Genomic DNA, 22527 nt, shown 5'->3' with positions numbered 1-22527 from the left:
GGGGCATGGACGTGTCGGGGAACCAGCCGCCTTGCCCGTCGGTTTCCTCGAATCCCAATGAATGAGGTGGGAAGGGTGAGGAGCGACTGTGGCGAAAGCATCGGCCGCCACGCAACATCCATCTCACCACCTTTCACCACCACCATGGGCAAACCACACGGCCGATTCGATCCAACACCACACCACGCACGTCAGCGGAAAGAGGCCAGGGCAGCGCCGGCCGCCATGGGCCAGGACCATGTCCAGACGTCGAGTAAGTCGAAGGCTCCAGGTGTCGAGTCGAATCGAGTTGAGTCGAGTCGAATCGGGTTGTGGCAGTAGCCGCATCTTCGTCTGTCCCATTTCCATTCCATATTGTCCGGGTCCTTGATACAAACAGACGCACGTCTTGGCCACGGCGAGCAAGGCGGACGCGGCGTGGCGTCTACCTCGCCCAGTCAGTGCCAGCAACTCGCACCCTCTAGACCAATTCAAATTTCATGGGCTGCAGCAGCAGCAGTCCAGCAAGTGCTCGTATCAGCCGCGGAAACGACCCGTCTTGTGCAGTGTCGTGGCACCCGGCTGCATTCCCAAACTTTCTGCGCTCTTTGCTGGACATGTTATTTTTTGCGCTGCCCTGCGCTGCCCTGCGCTGCCCTGCTTGTCCTGCCTGCCCTTCCCAGTCTTGCCCGCCTCCTGCCCTCGCACCCGCCTGTCCGTCCGCACACTTAGTTCTCGCCCTCTTGCGAGTGCAGGTGGCCCTCGAAACGAGCATGAGCATCACACGTCTTTGCGTCTAGCCAAGAGACATCGTCGAGGCTGACAACGCGGCCGTTGCTGCTCTTCATGCACCAAGTTCTAGTCCCGCTCCCGACGTTGCTGTTTTCGCTCGGCTGCTTCTGGCCTGAACGGCTCGCAGCCGCCTTCGTCGTAGCCGCCCCTGGCTCTTCTCCTCTTTGTCTCTGCTTTTCACGACAATTCCCCCAAGCCTCGACTTGACGTTTTTTTTTTTTTTTTTTTTTTTTTTTTTTTTTGCTTGCACTCGCCATTCTCCACGCCTCTTCTCCAATGCCGCTTTGGCCACGAGCTGACCGACCTTGATTTCTAACGACTATAGAGCGCCAGGACAGCGCATCGCCCCCTGCGCTGCCGCAAGGCAAAGTCAAAGACTTCAGCATCGCAGCGTCGCAATCGGAATCAGTTCCAGCTCAATTGACATTGACTACAAAGCCCCCAGCCATGATCTTCTCCGACTTTTACCGAAGTTCACGCTCACCACTTTCCAAGCTTCGTCAGCACCACCCACAGCTTCCAGCTCTGCTGCCCACTTCAACACCTGAATGGGTAGCCGATGAGTATGCCGATCTTCTGAGCAAGGACAAAGTCAAACAAAAGGAGGCTGTGAAGCGCTACTTGACCGACAAGGTCCGCAGCGACTGGAATTTTACTTGGCCGCCTGCCGTTCCAGAGGCGAAGGCTGCATCGGCATCTGACGGCCCAGGAGCGGTTGTCGAGCTTTCAAATGAGGTCAACCCCCCAAAGCCAAGCGGTGCGTCTCACACTCCTATGAGCCAAGGAGATGGATATCGGGAGGAAGAGGTTACCGAGTTGGATGAGCAAGAGTCGGATACTGGAGACGGCGATGCCATCGACGACGACAACGATGACGGCGAGTCTGTATACAGTGTAGTGTCTGAAGATGCCGCACATTATCAGCCTCGGATTGAATGGAGGTCGGATCTGTCCGATGATGAAAATCTGTCTTCCAATCCCTCACCATTCATCTTTGACAACCCCGACTCTATCCAATCGACCGTTCAGGACCTTATGCGCGCAAAGAAGGCCCGCAGACGGCGCGCGTTGCGGCAAGAGATTGCTTGGAACAAGGGCCTCGCCTGTTTTGAAGCGCGGCGGAATGCTTGGACCGGCGCAAAGACGGTCCGTGTTCGAAGTAAGCCTGTAACCACGCCGCCAGCATCACCGCGGTCACCAAGGCGATTTTTCTTCCGCCGCTCAATATCCGGATCGCCGCCCAATCCAGCGGTGGCCGTCCTCTCCCAGCACGGTGAAATCTGTGGCGCGGTATCCGACTCGTCATGCGCCTCAAAGGACGCTGAGAAAGACTCGAAGAAACATGCAAGCACCGACTCGTCAATGTCGGACTCCATCAGGGTCCAGACTTATCCTGTTGAAACTTTGCTCCCTATTGGCCAACCTCTGCTTCCGCCAACAAATCGCCTGCGAGCCTCGATTTCGCCAGCGGTGTATCTAAGCCTCTACGACAAGGTCGTCTTGCACAATCTGCAGCCCGCATGCCCCATCAACTTATCAGACATGTTGCGATCCTGTGTTGCCGGTTGGAAACGAGATGGCGAGTGGCCCCCACGAAGCTCAGCCCCTGATCCGACCCCAGCAAGCCGAAAGAAAAAGAAGGCAGCTCCAGCTTCTGCCACTGACAATGTGGGGAACGTAGCAAGACGCATGAGTTTCGGCCTCTTGGGTCGTGACAAGGATGAAGAAACCGGAGGGGGCAAAGGAATTCGCCGTAGTCTGCAAAGAGCGCTTGGAATTGGTGTCGTGACTGGCATAGGAGATGCCTGAGCGCAACGGTGATTGCCTCGGCTCTTCACACTTGCTTATGAAATCACGAGAGAGTCTGGTCGCTTGACGAATCTTAGGGAAATGGCATGATGATATGGGACAGGCGAGACCCGGCGTTTCTCATGGCACATGTATGGTGGATATGGAGGATATTGGCGTATCGCGTTTGATTTCATGTTGGCTTGGCGCAGGACTTGTATACACATTTCTCGATTTGCATATACCCTTGCGTGGGAAGTTCTTAGGGGGTTTAGAGATTCATGGCAAACTGTCGATCATTGTCTGGCGCACAGATCATGGGCAAATTAATTCATCATACCACTACCACAACCAAGTCTCTTCCTCATTCGACTCGACCATCATGTGACCGGGCCCTACTATTTTCACGCAACTTGTTACCTTTGCAAATGGGTTGGCTGTCTTCAAAGTGACTCGCCGTGGCCGGCTGGACGAAGTACCTACCCTGCGCAACTACTCCAACAGTTACAAGACTTTGCCCCGGCAACAACATTGAGAGAAAAAACTGTATCCCTAGCCTCTTGGCTATTTTATGAGCAGCCATTAGATATTTCGCTACATGGGATGACTTGCGTCGTCAAGTCTGTCTCGTGCCTGTATAAGCCGGGATGGACCGTCCGTGCAACCCTCCCAACGCCCCTTTTGTTGTGTCGAGCAAGCATGTCAATGTCAATGGCAATGCCGCGCTGTTATCCTTGGCCCCGAGCCAGCGGAATCCGGCCCGGCGCCTTGATGTCATGACCCCCAGGCTGCTTTTGTATTCAAGTCGTCTGGCCTGTCAACGCTAGCGACTTGATTTCTCGTCTCGGCCGAGCCGTATTGGGTTCGGTCCTGAACGGGCCTGACGGCTCAGATGCAGGCGTGGTTTGTCTGCAGGACATGGAGCTTCTTTTGCAGAAGGATGACGTCCGGTCTATGTTGGTGCAGTGCTCAGCTTTGGGGCAGACGACATGATTTCCCTCGCTCAAGAACTAGCGCCTGCCGGTGAAGCAGGCTCTCGACCATCAAGTTTAGCTCAACGACACGGCTTCTTCGTCGACACAAACTCCTGCTGGGAAGGACGGAGAGAGAGTCATGCGACATCGACTCCCCCCGACAGGAGGTGCTACGAGTACGTTGAAGGAGATTTCATTGGTACACGTTACCGAACCGCATTGTTTCCATAACGCAAAGCATGCCATTCACCAGCCAACACCAGAATATTGGCCTTGTTGAACCTTCATGGGCGGGCAAATCTATTCCATCTTGCCGCTCGTTCGAAGAATTGGCGCGACACCAAATCAGAGGCAGCCGATGAAGATATCTGCGTCCTCAATGAGCTTACCAGCCCCCGGCACCGTTGGCGGAGCCCGTGTTATTTTCGTTGTGGATATTGGACCAATTGTGAAAGTAGTGTTTTCTCGAGGAAAATTTCTACTTTCATAGTGCTTCAGTGCACCAATCAGGCGCAAATGAGAGCACCTCGGGATCTCTACAGCAGCCATGGTGCTCCCTGGATGACGCTGCGAGCGGGAAAGGGGCCTCGGTGTAAGTGAAACGCGTGACGTGGTAGCTCATGCCGTCTTCTGGGGAGAGGTCCTGATGCATGTAACACAGATGCGGAGTCATGTGGCATGTCTCATGGCACATGACGTAGTAGTAGTATCTATTTCAGCTCCAAGGCCGAGGCGCTCGTGATGGCGGCGCATTTGAACACTGCATATCGCATGATGCAAGCCGTTTTCTGGTCGGTGATGAAGTGAGTGACGGGGAACTCCACGCTAAAACGACGTCAGTGCCATGCAGCCAATTGGCCTTTGACTTGGATGACAACCTCACCTGCAGCCTCGGAACGCTACATTTCGGCCGAATATATAGGGTGAGTTATATAGTACGACCGTCACGGAAAAGTCGTGGTGGTTCGTGTCGGAGCCCAGCCTGGTATTTCGACGAGGGCGGTGAGCTCGAGACGGCGTGACTTGGTTAGGCTTGGTGGGGCAAGTCGCAAATCGATCCAGTGGCACAGGTACAGAAACCCACATGTGTAAAAGGTGAGACAGCATTGGACGGCGTCGGGTCTACGGAGCAGCCCGGCCGGGTACTTCGGACAAACTACGTGCCCAAGTACCCAAGTAGTAGGTAGGTTCTTAAAGAAGTACCTACTTACAGTACACAAGGTTCCCCCCCCACCCGCCCTGCCTGCAGCCTCCAGAGCCCAGTGCCGCCCGCCAGGCTGCAGGCAGGGCAGTTCTCCTGCAGGCACAACGTTAAAACTCCCCCAATCCAGAAGCACTCTGTGCGAACTATTAGGTACCTACCTGCGTACCTGTCCTGGAGTAGATACCCAGGTACCCAAGTGGTAGTGCATGCGCCAGACCGCGCCGGCACTGTAGGCCAACAAACTTGAAACTTCCCCCATCGCACGATTGAACCGACATGCACGCCAAACAGAGTGGCCATTCCTAGCCGTCTGCTCTGCTAGTAGCCATCAATCATCCTCTCCTTCACCGTCACTGTCCGGCTTGACCACGCGACCGGCCTGGAGCCCCATAATATTCTCTTCGTGGCGTCGACAAGCTTGCACAATTCCTACTATTCCCTCTCGACCCAAGAATCCCTCCTCTATTCCAGGCACTGGCCCCGCTGCTCATATCTTGGACAACCTCTGCGTCTCGACTGGCCAACGCGAAGGAGGAGGGAGTCCTCATCAAGACCCAGACAGCCTCGTTGTTCTGCCCGACGTTGGCCCCAACGCATACGAGCTCGCCGACTACCGACAGATCCAGGCAAGCAAAAACGCACACGCCATCGCGAGACGCAGGCAAGAGAAGCGGGACCGAAAGCGGCTGTCGATTGAAGCAAAGGACGAGATGAAGTTCTCTCACAGCATCCAGTTCAATGCTGTTCCGGACTGGAGCAGTCATTATATTGCCTACAGCAATCTGAAGAAACTGTAAGTAGGACATGTTGCGACCTCTTTACAATCGCTGTCCTGGTCGCCCCTCGCCCCTCGGCCCTCGCCCCTCGGCCCTCCTAATGACATGAAAGCCCTGCTTACACCCAGCTTTCCTGCCATCTAGCATCTATCAACTCGAGAAGAGTGCCCACCAAGCACGAGCAGGTGGTGACTCAGAATCCCGACCCCTCATCTCCAGCGAAGAACCGGCAGACGTATTCAGCAGAGCCCTCGGCATCGAGCTCGAGAAAATATGTTCCTTCTACGTAGCCAAGGAAGGAGAGCTGTTGGATGAAGTCAACCAGCTGACTCTAGACGTCGGGCAAAGGACATCGCCGGAGAATCCTGACATGCGGCGAATGTCGCTCGGCGAGTACAACCGCTCGCATCTGCGACCGCTGAGCTCTACTGGTCTTGGCTCAGATGACGACATGGAGTATAGCGGCAGTGACGATGATGAGACGACTGCGTTGCACAAACCCAAAAGTAGTAGTGGTCGCCGGAGGAGCATTGCCACTGTCGGCCACCACCAGGCTGATTTGACTGCGTCCTCAGAGTTCAATCGTTCTGTACGAAGGCACAGTACTGTTGAGGATTTTGGCGACCAGTCCGTCATGTTCTCTTCGGGCCTATTCTCCTCCAGCATCATGCTGAAGAAGCGCATCATCAGCCTCTACGTGCAGCTGTGTGAGCTCAAGTCGTACGTCCAACTGAACAAGACTGGTTTCAGCAAAATTCTGAAAAAATTCGACAAGATACTAGACAAGGAACTCAAGGGCCCATTCATGCGGGCCAATGTTGATACGGCGTATCCCTTCAAACCCGAAACAAAGAAAACCATCGAAGAGAATATCGAAAAGATGGAGGATGCTTACGCTGAAGTTGTTACCGGTGGTGACCGAGAGCTCGCCAAGAAGGACCTACGGTCTCACCTTCGAGAACACGTCGTGTGGGAACGTAATACCGTGTGGAGAGACCTCATTGGTATTGAAAGGCGTGCCGAGGCGGCTAGATTTGGCCAGTCTCTTCTTGGCCAGGACCAAGCCGCAATACCGAAGCGCTTACAAGGTGACGATGACGAGATGGCAGTCACGAAACAATTTAGGACGCCTCTGGGACGGCTCTCACTACCTGGTTGGCTGACCAGCTCTTCCATGCTTACCTTGCTGGGTTCTCTGGGCGCTTTTGCTGTGCTTCTTGCCGTTCCCATCATGGACAAGCCCGAGGAGCAAAATTGCCTGGCCTTGTTGGTCTTTGTCAGCTTGTTATGGGCAACGGAGGTCAGTTTTACACCGCACGAGCCAATCAACACCCCGGTCGTTTTCTAATGCAGTACTCATCAGACTATTCCGTTGTTCGTGACATCGCTGCTCATTCCCTTCTTATCCGTTGTGCTCCAGGTCGTTTGCGACGAAAATGGACCCAAGCGCAGACGTCTTGATGCCAAACACGCCACCAATGCAATCTTTGCTGCCATGTGGAGTCCAGTCATTATGTTGCTTCTTGGTGGCTTCACACTTGCGGCAGCCCTGTCCAAGTGCAAAATAGATAAGCGTCTGGCGACGCTCATCCTCAGCAAAGCTGGCACCCAGCCGCGGACGGTGCTTGTGGCCAACATGTTTGTTGCTGCATTTGCATCAATGTTGATTAGCAATGTGGCTGCCCCTGTTCTGTGCTATTCCATCATCGAGGTGAGTCAACGAACTCGAAGTCGTATAGGTTTGGGATGCGGAATTCTACTAACCAGCGTCTCAGCCCATGTTACGCACATTGCCGTCAGATTCAGACATGTCCAAGGCCGTCATCATCGGTATTGCTCTCGCCTCTAATATTGGCGGCATGCTTTCGCCAATTGCGTCGCCGCAAAATGTAGTTGCTATGGGCATCATGAAGCCCGAACCGACGTGGTTACAGTGGTTCTTCATTGTCATTCCCGTGGGGGCCGTCTCTATCGCCGTTATATGGATGCTGTTGCTCGTGACGTTCCAGCCAGGCAAGGGGACATCTATTGCACCGATACGCCCAGTCAAGGAACGCTTCAGTGCCGGCCAGTGGTTTGTCAGCGTCGTCACCATCGTCACGATAGCTTTGTGGTGCGCAAGTCATCGGATGGATCATGTTTTTGGTGACATGGGCGTCATTGCCATCATTCCCATTGTTCTCTTCTTCGGCATCGGCATCTTGACCAAGGAAGACTTCAACAACTTCCCCTGGACAATCATTATCCTGGCCGCAGGAGGCTTGTCTCTTGGCAAGGCTGTTCGGTCATCTGGCTTGCTCCATGCTGTTGCGGAGCTTGTTTCAAAGAAGGTCGAGGGCATGAGCCTGTATGGCGTACTTGTCGTCTTTGCCTCCTTAATCTTGGTGATTGCGACCTTCATCAGCCACACCGTGGCCGCTCTGATATTTCTGCCGCTGGTATTCGACGTTGGCATGTCGATGGAGCAGCCTCACCCCAACCTGTTGGTCATGGGTGGTGTATTAATGTGCAGTGCAGCTATGGGATTACCCACCAGCGGCTTCCCCAATATGAGTAAGTTTGTCACATCTATGTGTCCGTCGACCATGTGCTGATACGATGCAGCTGCTATCATGAAGGAGGACGCCACAGGTCAGAGATATCTCCGAGTCAAGCACTTCATCAGCAGAGGCATTCCTAGCAGTATCGCCACCCTCGCTGTTGTCATCACTCTGGGTTATGGCATTATGCAGGTTGCAGGGTTAGATTAGGCCGGGACTTTTGTGCACAATTTATCATGAATACTTGAGTGCTTACCTAGGTAGTTAGCCGCGCATAGAATTCACTGCGGCGGTATATAGATTGTACGTCATTGAAGCACGTCGTTTGCTTTGACTAATCGGTGCAATGTATACCTGTAGCGCGCGGAGGGGTACATATTCTCAGGACTGTCCCCAGCCTCATCAGCCATTTCAAGGCAGCTAATCAGACTTTTGACCAGCTCATGACAGTTTTTGACCTGTCTTGTCATATAGCTCTGCTGTCCTCTGAAACAGCGGAAGAGGTAGTGGGTACCTGGGCACGTGCCTTGAGTGCGTAGATACTTAGGTAAGTAGGGATGTAACGTGTACCTGTATATTTCCGCTCGACGTCGTGCGGCAAGCTCATGCCTGCACTGTAGTTGTGCGGAGTCCACGTGGCGGATGGCACTGTGCGGAGTCTTAGCGCCTCGCACTCACTGGTCTTATTATTATCGGCGAGATGCATTCAAAGTCACATTGACGTCGTTGCCGAAAGTTGGGGCGACGACACCCGACATCCGGATCAAGACCAGCGCAGCATACGCTGGAGCTTGGAAAGTCCAGGCCCTGCTTTCCGTGCACCCATCATCGGTCCTGGAGCCTTGATACTTGATGCACGTCTTTTCATAATAGCTTGGTACTTCTTGTCCGAGCTGGCTCGCCGGCGCCATGCTCTCCGCGTTTACAGCCCGCCCGATTATCGAGCTCCGGCAGCGAGACAAGTCCAAGATTGAGACTATTCTGGCACATGGTACAAGCTCCAGGACTATAGGCCTCCCCATGGTCCAAGGCCCATAGCATAAAATACAAGCTAATGTCTGTTCCAGGCGACCGTATTCTCGTCGGACTCAACAGTGGCGCTCTGCGCGTCTACAGATTGAATGATCCTTCCTGGCACCAAGCAGCTGAATCGCCATCAACCATCGATCGCGGAGCCGGCAATGCAAGGCCCGCACAGAACGGGAGTCCACCAGCCTCGCGACCGTTAGGCAAACCCACAGACTTGCTACGTGAGGTAGAGAAGTTCTCGACACGTGCCATCGATCAACTCGCAATCATCAAGGAAGCCAATATCATCATCTCCCTGTCGAACTACTACGTGTCGCTGCACGACCTACAGAATTACGACCATATAGAAACCCTAGACCGGACAAAAAATGCCTCGTGCTTTGCCGTGACGTCCAACATCATCAAGGACCAAGACACGGGGATTCCGGAAATCATCAGCCGGTTGGCAGTCGCGGTGAAGCGAAGACTCTTGTTGTGGAATTGGCATGAAAGCGAGCTTAGCGAGGATGTGGCGGAAATCGTCCTCTCGGAATCTATCCGATCCATCACTTGGGCCAACGCAACAAAGCTCGTATGTGGGATGAACAGTGGCTATGTTGTTGTTGATGTTCTTTCTCGGGACGTCATCGACATTGTGAGCCCAGGCGCAGTTGGCATCAACGGCCAGGGAAGTCGGTTTGGGGCTGTGAGCACAGCTGGCATGGGCTACATGGGCTTGGGAGGATATACCCCGAAACCGCTGGCCACGAGGCTTTCCGAGGGCCAGCTGTTACTCGCAAAGGACATTAATACCATGTTTGTCAACGATAGTGGCAAGCCGCTCGAGAAGCGGCAAATACCGTGGACATCGACCCCCGAGTCCATCGGATATTCATACCCGTACATTTTGGCACTGCAGCCTCCTGCCAAGGGGTCTTTGGAAGTTCGCAACCCGGATACGTTGTCCTTGATGCAGACTGTGTTGCTTCCTGGAGCCGCCCAACTTCATTTCCCTCCCCCGACGGTCAGCTTGGCGCACGCCGGGAAGGGGTTCCATGTCTCTAGCGATCGATGCGTGTGGAAGATGGACGCCACCGATTACGATTCCCAAGTTGCAGAACTCATCCAGAGCGGCAACTTTGACGAAGCAATTAGTGTTCTGAACATGCTCGAGGATGCTTTGCTCAAAGACAAAGTCGATACTTTGCGAGAAGTCAAAATGCTCAAGGCGGAGATGCTGTTTAAGAAGAAAAAGTTCCGCCGGGCAATGGACTTGATGAACGAGGATGACGTTCACGCACCGCCGGAGAGGGTTTTGCGATTATTTCCTCCAGTTATATCTGGAAACTGGTCACAATGGGCAGAAGACGCACAAGACGATGATGCGGATGCGAATACAGCCAAGACTACCAACGGCGAAAGACCAGACGGTCGCGAGGGTGAGGGTGGTGGTGCTACTTCTGCAGCAAATGTTGGCGGTTTTGCAAAGTTGTTCTTGAGCAGTCATAAGAAGGCTGCATCAGACGCTGCGTCGGTCGCCTCCAAAAAGGACGGGGCTGACGTGGAGGGTACGGACATCGCCAAGCAAGTACATGGCACCGATGACAAACCTCTCGAGGGTAAGGACCTCAAGAACGCCGTCTTGGAACTCAACAGCTACTTGGCCGGTACCAGAGCCAGGCTCCAACGTTACATCGACCCTGTGACGGGAAAGTTGAGGGATCAAGAAGATGGGAAACGGACTGTTGAGGAAGCGGCGGAGCGATTCCTGAGAAGCACACAGACAGAGTCGGAAAAGAAGCTGGAGGAAGAACTTCGGAACACGTTCCGCTTGGTTGACACGACCCTTTTCAGAGCCTACATGTTCTCGCAACCTTCGTTGGCGGGCTCGCTCTTCCGAATACCGAATTTCTGCGACCCGGAAGTGGTGAACGAAGCGTTGCTGGCGCACAACAGATATACCGAGCTGATTGACTTCTTCTACGGCAAGAAACTGCACAGGCAGGCTTTGGGTCTTCTCCATAGGTTTGGGTCACCGACAAAGCCTGATGAAGCAGCACCGACTTTGCACGGGCCGGATCGCACAATCGAGTACCTGAAGAACTTGCCGCCCTCTGAGATCGATCTCATTATTGAACACGCTGGGTGGGCACTTGAGAGCAGCCCGGCGTACGGCATGGAAATCTTCACTGGAGACACAGAAAATGCGGAAACATTACCTCGCGACAGAGTCATAGCATTTCTTCGAACTGTCGATCATCGGCTGGAGAGACTGTATCTAGAGCACATCATCAACGAGTTGGATGACACAACGCACGACTTTCATAATCGGCTGGTGAAACTGTATGTCGAGGCCCTTGAAGGGATGAAGAAGAATGAGGAATGGGACGAAATCATGACCAAGTTTGTGACGTTCCTACGTGACTCTCGGCAGGTATACAGCCTCACGAGGGCGCTGGGGATGATTCCCAAAGAAGGTAAGAAACCAACAGATAATGTTGATACTCAACCAAGAGTTGCCTATTGACTATGGGCAGATCCGTCATTCTATGAAGCGCAGGCCGTTATTCTGAGCAACATGGGCCAGCACAGGAAAGCACTGGAGATATACGTGTTCAAGATGCAAGACTATGCAAAAGCAGAAGAGTACGTACAGCTACTTGAAGTGGAACAAGATTCCGGCCTCCTAACCTGGACAGGTATTGCAACCGAGTGTACAAGTCACAGGATGCGACGCTATCATCACCGTTGAACGCCAAGGATAGTGCATCGGTTGACACGGACGACTCGACACAGTCAATCTACCACATACTATTATCATTGTATCTCAAGCCGGCGCCGCCGCAGGTGGCGCAACTGGGGCCAGCTTTGGATCTTTTGTCCAAACATGGCTCTCGACTTCCAGCCACATCAACCCTCAGCCTGATTCCCGACGATCTTCCCGTCCACTCCCTGGAATCCTACTTCCGCGGGCGCATACGATCCGCGAACAGCCTGGTCAACGAGTCTCGGATCATTGCTGGCTTGCGAAAAGCCGAGCAGATTGCTATTGCAGCACGCCTGAATGTTGGCGACGGTGAAATCAGCGGCCAGGGCGGGCGAAACCGGCATGTCACCATCACTGATGAGCGTCACTGTTTTGTCTGCCACAAGAAGCTGGGCGGAGGCATGCGATTTGGTGGAAGCGTCGTGGCCGTCTTGCCCGACAATAGCGTGGTGCATTACGGCTGTTTGAACAGGGCGTTGGGTCAAAAAAAGGCTGATGGTTGACCACGAGCAGAGTGGGCGAGGGGTTCGCCGTGACCTTGTTTTGAGGTTGCGTCTCGACCCCAGGCGCGGACAAGAGTAGCGACGGAGTGGTGTTGTAGGAACATTTGCATTGCGTGGTCATGATGGCCGTTGGTCTTTCTAGGGATACCCCCCTTGTCGGCGGCACATTGTGTTTTCTGTTTTTCGGTCTGTTTCTCTGTTTCTCTCCCTCTGTTCAACCTTCTGTTCCGGTAGAAGGTTGACGATAATACGCAGCACTGTTCCACACCTGGCCCTCCTCAGCCCTCCTCGTCCTGGACTTCCTCGCCGTAGTTTTCTTCCTCCTTGTCCTCGTCAGTACCCAGCCTGGCGGCAACCGCGTCACCGGAAGCTGCTTCACGAGCCTTGTCTTGTTCCATTCGTTTTGTCAACTCCTTGTTGATTTGGTCTTGCGTATCGGTGACGGCCTTGCGGAGAGCCTCGAGGTATTGCGTCTTGTCCTGCACGGAGGCTGATGCCGGAACGGGAAGGGTTTGTACGATGGTGAAGTGCTCGTTTTGCGGCGACCTGTATGACGCGGTGAGGGTGGTGGTGTCCTTGGTGTCGGGGGCCATGGTGACGGGGACAGAGGACACGACAATGAGAAGCCGGACAAGTCGTGCTTGTGGGTGGTAGCTACTGTAGTTACTAAGTTGAAAGTTACTTGGTAGGTTATGTGATGAATTGCTGTGAGCATGTCGCAAAGTTGGGGGTTGTGGGGTTTAGTCTGCGGTACTCCGTACTGTGTACGCACTACCTGAGCACCTGCGTAGGCGTGCACAGACCGGCAGGTACCATGTACAGGTTGGGCCCGGTGTCGCGGGGTTGCAGGCCAGACTGCAAGGGTCGGGTCAGGTCAACTGGTTGAACTCGGCCCATCTGTCCGTCACTTCTTAACCTCCAGCCCGTGTGTTCCCGCTTCCTCACCATCCTCCTCCTCTGCTTCACTGACACCCACCATCCGCATTCTCCCTACGAATCCAAATCCTGACAAAAAAGATCGTCTTGCGATCCCTTGTCCCTGTAACTGCCCTTTCGCCTGTCCGTGCGTCCCGCATCCGCCGAGTTCCATCGGGCTGCCGCTTTGGTGGCCTGCGACATCACGACCGCATTCTCATCGCAGCTCCATTCCAGCTCTTCGACGTATGATTGCTTCTGCCATGGACGTCGCCATCTGAGTCAAGATGTAACAGACCCCGCACCACCTCACATAACATCTCCGCGACAATGCAGCCAGGACAGCCACTACCACCAGGAGGACCTCCGCCGCAGCCGCCGCCGCCGCCTCCTCCTCCTCCTCCGCATCCTCCGCAAACATCAGGACGACCTCAGACCCGAGCTCCCGGCAGCTTCTCGCCTCTGCCGGGAGCTGCGAGCCCCTCCATCGAGTCAACAAGTCGGCAGCCATCGGTCCCGACGAAGCCGCCGCCCCTGCGCATCGATTCTTCCGGGAGCGATGACAGTCTTGAAGCACCTTCTATGCCCATAGCTGCATCGCGACAACGACCCGGCTCGCCCGCGACGCCCATATATGCCCAGTTTGCCACAGCGCATGCAAACTCAAGCAGCTCCAACGCACACCAAAACTTCTCCCGGCCGGCCCCCGGCCCAAGTCGTCAGGCACCTCCAGGATTGTCGTCGCCTGTGCTGACGAGCCATTCGAGGAAGCACTCGGCCACGCAGGGTTATTTTGATTCCACTCTCCCTTCCACCACTACGTCCAACCTCTTTCACGTCAGCATGAGTGCCGCCGCCGGTCAAGCGGCGGCGGCGGCGGCGGCAGCAGCGGCAGCGTCGAGCGGATCGTTATCAGCTAGCCAAATTGCCGCCCAGGCCGCGGTCATGTCGCACCTCAACACTTCTCATGCTCGCCAGCGATCACAGACTGTGCCGTTTCCCGGTGAAGGCGCAGATGGTATGCGGCGTGCCAGCGGATCCAAAGTGCCGCTCAGTCCGCCCATTCTGAGTCTCACCGAGGCCAGTGCGCCCCGAGATTCCGCCTTTGCTGGGCATGGCGGCCAGCACTACGATAAAGCTGCCGGGCCTCACTCGTCGGCCGCGACGGCAGCCGCCAATGTTGTATTCCCACGATCAGGTCACAGCTCTCCAAGGGACAAATCCGTCTCTCCGCAGCCTTTTCCACCCTTCCCGCCTGTGCCGCCACTACCCGCCACCGTTCCGGAGAAATCAAAGACGGAGAAGTCGAAGCACAAGTTGTTCTCAAGGCCAGGAAAGGGTAGTGGCGGCAGCAAGGGCGAGGCCAAAGACAAGAACCTCCAAAGTCCCGGCAAGATAGGAAGCGCCCTGTCTGCCTTGCAACGAAGCAACTTCAGTACCAGTAGTCTCGTAGACCAACCTGCCCAGTCACTCTATAGTCTCAACAACTCATCCTCTGCTACCATCAGGCCCATCGAGGTGTTCACGGAAGAAAAGGTCAAGGAGAAGGAGAAGAAACACCACCACTTTCTGTCTCGCCAAAAGCAAAAACTCAAGGACGAATACCACTTGCCCCTTTCTTCAGCCTCAAGTAATTCCAGACCGACAGACCCCAATGCGCCCAGCAGCCTGTACAATTTCAGCGTGCCTGCCAGCCCAGGTCCAGCGACGTCGACGTTTTCCAAAGGAAAGAAGGACAAGAAACTTGGCGAGAGGACGGACAGTCGCCTGGACACCGAATCGACCTTCAACCTGGCGAGTGAGTGGTCTACATCCTCGGGGTGGGCCCCCTTGTCGCAGCAGTCAACCTTGCATGATGTGGCAGAGCCTGGAAAGGCCGTCAGCCAGAGCAACCTGGCTCTCGACGAAGCTTGGCCCTATCTGAAGGCAAAGCTGCTCGTTGTTTTCGAAGGCGAGGATCTCCGTCTCCCGGTCGAGGACTTCAACCGTGTGGTTCAGACACATATTCAGTGGTGTATCCACAAAAGGTCGCCCAACTCAATGGTGGACGACCTGCGAGACTTGCTGGCCACGGGGTTCTCGGTACAAGACAGGACCCTGCGCCTGACACCCGAGGACCAGTTCATCCCGGCACTCGTGGAACTCTGGATGTTCACATTCACAACCATCCTGCCGTACATGCAGTCGGTCTTCCTCCCTCTAGACTTGGAGGTCTCGGGCTGCGGCGTCATCATGACGCCCGAGCAAGCTCGAGACTTTTGGGGCGGGGCGGCCGCGTCCCTGTCGTCTCTCGGCAACAAGCCCAAGCCCAAGCCCAAGCCCAAGGCCGCGGCCGCGGCGCTGCTGGACGTCAGGAGACTCGTCCTCACGGCCTACCGCGACATTGTTGTCCTGCCCCGGCACGACACCCTCAAGACGATATTCTCCCGCCTGTCCCTCGAGTTTCTGCCGTCGTCGTTTGCGCACACGGCGCTGGCCTCCCCGCCTCTGGAGAGGATGCTGTCGTCGTCGCCGGCCGAGTCGCAGCAGTCCTTCGCCGCTCGTCCGGGCACCGCCGTGTCGGTCGATCCTCTGGTTGGGAGCTACAACTCTACAAGCACGACATTGCTCGGCGAGGGCTCAGAACGGGGGCGAAGCCGCGCGGTCAGCAACGTCAGTTTTGGCAGTCACGGTAGCGACGGCGCAGCTGCCATTCGCCCCTTTACCCCGTCGGGTCTGCCTGCGCTCAGCAGCGTTCGAGAGCAGAATGTGGAGGACTCGAAGCAGCTGACGGACATGGTGGGCCGGATGCTGCAGTGCATGAGCGTCTTGTCCAGCATCGGCGGCGTGGGCGACGTCGACGAGGGGAGCAGGAAGATTGAGGAGCTGTGCAAGATGCTCAAGCTTAACTGGTTGGGAAGAGGGAGGACGGGGAGAAACCGTAGGGGTATTGTGGGCGGCAGGATACGACGCGACGAGGCAAGGGAAGGATTGCGGGTTGCTTGAAGTCTGAACGGACGGGACGTTACCCAGGGCCCCGTGGACAAGGGCATCAATCATGACATGTACATGTACACCGTGCAAGGCAGAACAGGGCGGATGGCAAACAACGGAGTTGCGTGCAGGATTGTTACAACGGGATTGAAGGCGCTAGCGAGACAGTGCAATCGGCGTTGGGCAGTCTGGGCTTCACAATGATATACATCACAGATTCACAGTGCACCACACAGGGTCATGAATGAATCACCATGAGGACAACGTATCGACAACTACAGAGCCAGGTCAAACATTTAACTAGTGATGTATTTACGCGTCTGGAATTTCCGCAAGGGCAAGAGGGCAGTTGTACGATTGGAGAATCTAGGGGTCTTTGTTCCCGTTAGCTAATGATCGCTGACCACTGTAGAATACAACACGGGGGAAAATGACATCAATCAGACATCCAAGGAAGTTCATTAACCCTCATCCGTCCCAAAATAGGCTCAATGGGACTCGAGTGGAAACTGCGAATGAAATGGAAACTTTCATCATGAAAGAAAAAAAAACCCCAGAAGGGCAGGGAATGCTTTACAAATTTGCTCTACTTACAATTCGCAAGGAGTCCTCAGCGTGGAAGAGGTCGACTCGGTCAAGGACTAGGAAAAAGGCACCTGATTGCACGGATTAGTGTCGAGTCCAAGAAGAACTGTACCAACAAAAGATGCAGATGCAATGCAGTCAGACAGAAAATACTGGCAAGTAACAGGCCCATGGGCCCGAAAGACTGAATTTCTTCATGGTCGAATCGGTTGGGAAAAGAAGACGTTTGAAACGATGTCATCATCCAAGGGATGCAGAGGGCAGCGGACACAATGAAATGCAGGGGAGCGGCGAGTTGCCTACCTAGGGGTGTAAAGCTGTGAGGCATCGGCTTGTTAGCATTGCGCGATGGGTGTGTCTTGACAAGCTTCATCACGACAGGTTTCGAAGCACAGCTTGTGCGAATTCTGCCATGGGAAACGCTCCCAACCAGGGCTTGTATATTCGCTCTGCAAATTGAGGAATTGTGCCGCAGCCCGGAGATGAAGTGTACTCGGGTCGACGCAGACGCAAGGACGAAACTGCTGTGTTGTTGCAAGCTGTCGGGGGACAGCATGAAGAGAGGATTTTTTTTTGGAAGCGCGACGCGGAAGAAGATATTGAGAGACAGTGCCGGCAAATTTTTAAACACGCAGCGCACTGTACGGTGCACGTGATACTGAGACCACTCCAAGGTGGAACGGCTCTAGCGGCAAGGCGGCCAAAATAGTGGCGCCGGGCACAATCGGCACGGCACTTCTGCTTAAGCGACGGAGAAGAAGAATTAAAATCGCTGCGCTTATTTCCTGCTGGCCCGCGATTAGTTTCGCAGTGGAGCGATGTGATTTTCTCTTGTCCCTTTTCCTCTTTACTTCTTGATCACCTGGCTACTGCGGCGGAAGTATGTCAAGGTGCTGCGAGATGGTGTCCACGGACTTTGATAAATACATAGACTGCTTTGTGGAATATCTGCCTTCGGACTAGTCCGGTGACGTAGAGGTCCCCGCCAATGGTGTTGCGCTGACAGAAATAACCTGCAGCTTTGCCCGTGTGAGCGCTGATGGACCGTCGCGGCTATTTTCGCAGCCCTCGATCCGGAGCTACTGGTATAGTTGCATATCCCCACTTTTAGTGGAGCCAGCCCCTACTGTCCTGCACCTCTCATTCCCGCTCCCATGGTCGACCAGTCTGGGCTTGCCTGTCCGTCTGGCTCTCTGCTCTCTCTGCCACACACACACACTCCCTCTCTTTTTGGCCGTGGGAGTTGAGAAGTCGCGACCCCGACATTGCTGGGTCCCTCTCATCACTTGCACCCATTCCAACACCACTTTGCGTCCCACGGCATCACCGACCACCAAAAGTTGAGAGTGAAAAGGGCCAAAGGAGAGGGTTGGGGAGGGAAAAAAGAGTTCAGAAAGTCGCACGCCATATCAAGCGACTCTTGTCAAGCGCGCCTCTGCACCGCGGTCTTGAGGCGTGGCCATCGCTGAGAGTCTGAGACGGCCGAAGCGCAGCTGCGAACCAGACGACTCAGCACCGAGGCCACAGGCTCCAGGCTCCCAGGCTGCGGCGCCAGGGCCCATATTATCAGCTCCAGTCGGTCCAGAGGGCCGTCAGTGCCCTCTCGAGCGCTCAGCTCTTTCGGTCGGGCGAGAAAGCCAGGTCGACGATCCCCGTCCAGCATCCTGACTCCTGCGTCCTGCGTTGCGTCCCGACGTCGAATCCTCCGCCCTCGCTCGCCTCGACGCGCTCAACACTTATTCATCATCGCCGCTGCATCCTTTACCTCGCCCACCCGGCAGACGCCTCTGTGCCGTGCAGACGCGCAGACCTCACCGGTGCGAGGCCCTTCGCGTCCAGAGCCTCTTGTTTCCGAGCCTTTTTTTTTCCCGCGCTGGTGTCTGGTGTCTCGTCCGCTTCTTGTGTCCCCTGTCAGCGTCGTGTGTATCACCGCGCGCGGCCTGGCGTCAACGTTTGGGCCTTTCCCACTCCGCATCGATCAGGCTGCCCGGCCTCTGACGCCGTCTCCCATCTCATCCTCGCACTTGGTTCGTTTCTCCCTTGCTTGGAGTCCGGCTCGCCGACGTCGCTTGTCCAGCACCCGGCCTCTCTCCCACTGGGACCCGAGACCTTTTCGTTTTCGCCGTCAATCCGCGTCGCGATACCCGCCCGCCCTCAGAAATCACCAGTCTTGGCCCGTCGCCTACATCGACATCAGCCTTGCCCAGCCGACTCCTGACGCATGTGCACGCGGTAGTGCACCGCAGTCGCTTGTCGATATCCACGCCGTGGGTAGCCGGCTTCCTATAGCAAGGAGATGATGGCAACTAGCATGGGCCCAAACTTCACAGGCCATCCCGCTGGGATGGGACATCCTGGTGTCGCCGGCCACCCCATGGGCCCCGGCATGCCTCCCAACTCTGCACAAGGTGCGACTGGTGGTGGAATGCCTCAGCAGTTCGCCGGAGCTCACATGGCCGTCGGCCCAGGAGGACAAGTAAACCCTGCCCTGATGGGAGCCATGCCACCGGGTGCTAATCCTCATGTTCATGCATTGCAGCACTTGAATCCCGCTCAACAGCAAATCTTCCAGCAGCAACACCAGCAGCAGCTGCAGAATCAATGTAAGTAGCGTCTGTCTGGCACCTCCCCCCCCCCGGGCGTTGTTTCAATCGTTTGACTCGGCCTTGTTTGCATCTCTAGACAACAACCCCAGCGCGATGGCTGCCATGCGCCAGCAACAACTTCTCCAACACCAGCAGCAACAGGCGAAGCAAGCATTTTTTGCCCAGCAGGCCATTCAAGGCAACATCCCAGTCGGCGTCAACGGGATGCCCATTGGGATGCAGCAACTAGGCCAACTCAATGCGCAACAGCTCCAACAGCTTCGGCAATCGGGAAGAATGGGCCCTGTAGGAGAACCACACCACCCATTGTTTTGTCGATGTGGACAACGTTGGACTAACCCCCTTGATGTAGGGTCAGCATCACCAAGCTCAGGCCCTCATGGCTCATCACATGGCGCTCCAGCAGCAGCAACAACAACAACAGCAGCAGCAGCAGCAGCAGCAGCAGCAACAGCAAGCTGCCCAGAGCCAGCAAATGTCTGGCAATCCTGGACAACCAATGGGCATGAATGCCCAGGCCATGGCCAACCTACAACAACAGCAACAAGCTCATATGGGTGCTGCTGGCCAGAATCAGATGGGCCAGCCGCAACAAAGCAGCCAGCCAGGCCAAGGTCAATCGCAGCCGCAGCCTCAACCTCAACCTCAGTCTCAACCTCCGCAGCCCCAACCACAACAGTCCAGCCAACCGCAAGCCCAGCAAACACCACAACAAGGCTCCCAAGCTGGTACTCCGGCACCCAGCGGCCAGCAGACTCCGGCTCAGACGCCTGCGCCGCCTACACCATCACAACCAGCTCCGCAGCAAGGACAAAATCCACAACAGCAGCAACCCCAAGGACAGCAGCCACAGAATCAACCTCAGCAGCCTGGCCAGCCACAATCTCAGCAGGCTGCTGGCCCAGCACAGTCACAGATGAGTGCTGCCACAGCAGCCGCCGCGCAACAGATGGCCATGTCGAACTCCCTTTTTCATCAGCAGCGAAGAGAGAATCTGAAGGGGCAGTGTCTATTGAAGTTGATGCAGTTTTCTGAACACCTGAGTGGGTTTCCTGTAAGTCTCGCACGCACTCTTGGCCACGACCAAAACCACGCCCGATCTCCCCGACGGTAAGCTGATGATTGCAGCAGGGACAGAGGGCCAAGGACGACCTCTCGTACTGGAACGGCTTTGTCGGACGGTTCTTCTCCAACAATGGTGTCCTGCGTCATTCAGTACTAATAAATGACGCTGATGAGCCAACCGACAAGCAATACGAGATAGCCTTCCCGGCCATTGCCCGATACTTTCACACACACTTCAGTAGCGGTGTCAGGAGCATGCAGTTGATAATGGACAAGGGGCTGACCGATCGATCTTTGCCTGGCGAAGGCCATTGTATCGAGAACCAAAGAGCCAGCCTGGTCTACTGGTTTGAAGCGGGCTCACATGTAAGTCATTGTGCTGCAAAGGTTGATTCGGGGATGTGCTGCTAAACGAAGAATCACAGCTCGTCGCTACCGGTACACTGCGAGTGCAATTCGACAATGAACAGCGCATTGAGCTTTTCGAGTTCGTCACGACTGGACATGAGGAATACATCTCAAGGAGGCAGGTCATTGAAGCCGCCAAACCCGCTCACATGTGGATCAAAGATTGGCACAGGGTCAACTCTCAGGATGGCAAAACTTCTCCGGAGATGTCCAAGAAGAGCAAGGCGAAGCAGCTCAAGTCACCCCAGACCCAACCACCTGAAGTTCTGGTAGATCTACCCGACTCTGCTGTCAACAGCAAAGGGGTGACCGAGGCGGTACACCAATTCCTCGAGGTAAGCCATGCGCCCTCTTTCGATTTCCATGGCCCCTTTTTGGTCCGTGAAGCCTGATCTGACCGTGTTGAAAAGATTGTCGAAGTAATGGGTCAAATGAACCCACTCTTTGGATTCTGCCAAGGAAACCCTGGTGTCGGGCCGTATGCTGCACTGGAGCAGTACGTCGGAACTTATATCAACGGAAATCCCCAGGCCGTCAATGGTCCGCAAATACCCCAAGGCGGGCCTAGAACACCTAGCTTTGGTCAATTCCCGATGGGGGCGAGCCCTGCAGCGGCGCACATGAACCTCCCCGGATCACCGCACGTCGGTAGCCCAGCTCCTGGACAAATGCAAGCTCCAGGTATGCAGCTGCAGCCTAGCCAGCAAGGAACCAGCTCAAGTGGGCCGAGCGCCAACACCTCGCCGGCGTCTAACAAACGCAGACGCCCGTCTGGTGTTAAAATCGAGGATGATGGGAGTGTAGCGGGTACGCCAGGTGGTGCTCAGGTCAACGGCGTGGGCAGAGGGAAACCGCCGACTCCTCGGATGCCGAAGCGGGTCAAGGGAAATCCTTCATGAGATTTTACCTCTTGTTGACCTTGACAGCTTGCTGGAGGGTGACACATATATTTTCATGCTCTTTTACGTCTTCATGCGGCATGGCGGCGTCCGTTTCGGTACTCGGTTGATTCTTGGCCGGCAACTTTGATGCGTATTTTGGAGAGTCGATGGGATAAGACCAGCATACACTTGATTTTTCTTTTTCACTTTTTCATTTTTTTCACTCTTTTCTTCTTTTTCCTTTTCAGATTCCCGAAAATGTTTCTTGTCTAGGGCTGGGCGTTTGTCTTTTCGACCTCGAGACGACCAGCCATGGTCCACGTCGCTTGCTCGACTGATACCCAGCAAGAAGGAGTGCTATGTGGCATAGGCAGCCTTTGTCGAGACCAGGCTCTACGAAGTGGACAAGGGGGTGGGACATGTGTTTAGGAGTGGAGCAGACGACATGATGAGAGTCGGATTCGGGTTGTTTCCGTTTTTGCTTTACATGGACACGGTTGCTCAGAGTGGACTCGGTGTCGGGTCATTTCGTTGAAAATTCCGGTGTATGGTGTTTGGCAGACTTGTACAGAGGCGTCGGTCACCAATGAGAGCGGGGGAGAGAGAGAGAGAGAGAGAGAGAGAGAGAGAGAGAGAAGGGGATCGGCACTCGACGAAAATGAAGGGGATGGTCCAACCGAGGGGCGAAGAAGAAACGCAAGTGGTGGAGAGCGAATGCTAATGGAGTCTTGTCTTTTTTTTTTCTTTTTTTTTTTTTTTTCCT

General features: G+C 55.0%; 6 protein-coding genes across 6 annotated transcripts; 5 read left to right on the top strand and 1 right to left on the bottom strand.

The window, feature by feature from the left end:
- Positions 1–144: 144 nt before the first annotated feature.
- MAM_04191 (uncharacterized protein) lies at positions 145–2580 on the top strand (the record flags this gene model as incomplete). The annotated part of the gene is made up of 2 exons (XM_040822989.1): positions 145–253; positions 1097–2580. 2 exons carry the CDS (start codon positions 145–147, stop codon positions 2578–2580), a joined length of 1593 nt encoding a protein of 530 aa, XP_040678868.1.
- Positions 2581–5447: 2867 nt separating this feature from the next.
- On the top strand, positions 5448–8263 carry MAM_04190 (spx; the record flags this gene model as incomplete). The annotated part of the gene is made up of 5 exons (XM_040822988.1): positions 5448–5530; positions 5658–6813; positions 6877–7224; positions 7289–8066; positions 8118–8263. The coding sequence occupies 5 exons, from the start codon at positions 5448–5450 to the stop codon at positions 8261–8263; spliced, it is 2511 nt and encodes an 836-aa protein (XP_040678867.1).
- Positions 8264–8962: 699 nt separating this feature from the next.
- On the top strand, positions 8963–12331 carry MAM_04189 (AvaB protein; the record flags this gene model as incomplete). The annotated part of the gene is made up of 4 exons (XM_040822987.1): positions 8963–9044; positions 9121–11538; positions 11599–11707; positions 11761–12331. 4 exons carry the CDS (start codon positions 8963–8965, stop codon positions 12329–12331), a joined length of 3180 nt encoding a protein of 1059 aa, XP_040678866.1.
- Positions 12332–12609: 278 nt separating this feature from the next.
- On the bottom strand, positions 12610–12924 carry MAM_04188 (EKC/KEOPS complex, subunit Gon7; the record flags this gene model as incomplete). Its single annotated transcript, XM_040822986.1, has 1 exon — positions 12610–12924. One exon carries the CDS (start codon positions 12922–12924, stop codon positions 12610–12612), a length of 315 nt encoding a protein of 104 aa, XP_040678865.1.
- Positions 12925–13576: 652 nt separating this feature from the next.
- Positions 13577–16231, top strand: MAM_04187 (HbrB-like protein; the record flags this gene model as incomplete). The annotated part of the gene is made up of 1 exon (XM_040822985.1): positions 13577–16231. The coding sequence occupies one exon, from the start codon at positions 13577–13579 to the stop codon at positions 16229–16231; it is 2655 nt and encodes an 884-aa protein (XP_040678864.1).
- A 2884-nt stretch (positions 16232–19115) lies between these two features.
- MAM_04186 (Topoisomerase II-associated protein PAT1) lies at positions 19116–21782 on the top strand (the record flags this gene model as incomplete). The annotated part of the gene is made up of 6 exons (XM_040822984.1): positions 19116–19407; positions 19487–19695; positions 19763–20464; positions 20542–20841; positions 20901–21218; positions 21294–21782. 6 exons carry the CDS (start codon positions 19116–19118, stop codon positions 21780–21782), a joined length of 2310 nt encoding a protein of 769 aa, XP_040678863.1.
- Between the last annotated feature and the right edge of the window lie 745 nt (positions 21783–22527).

The sequence above is a fragment of the Metarhizium album genome (genome assembly GCF_000804445.1).
Source record: "Metarhizium album ARSEF 1941 chromosome Unknown scaffold_9, whole genome shotgun sequence".
NCBI lineage: Eukaryota > Fungi > Ascomycota > Sordariomycetes > Hypocreales > Clavicipitaceae > Metarhizium > Metarhizium album.
This window is presented reverse-complemented; position numbering and strand designations above follow the sequence as displayed.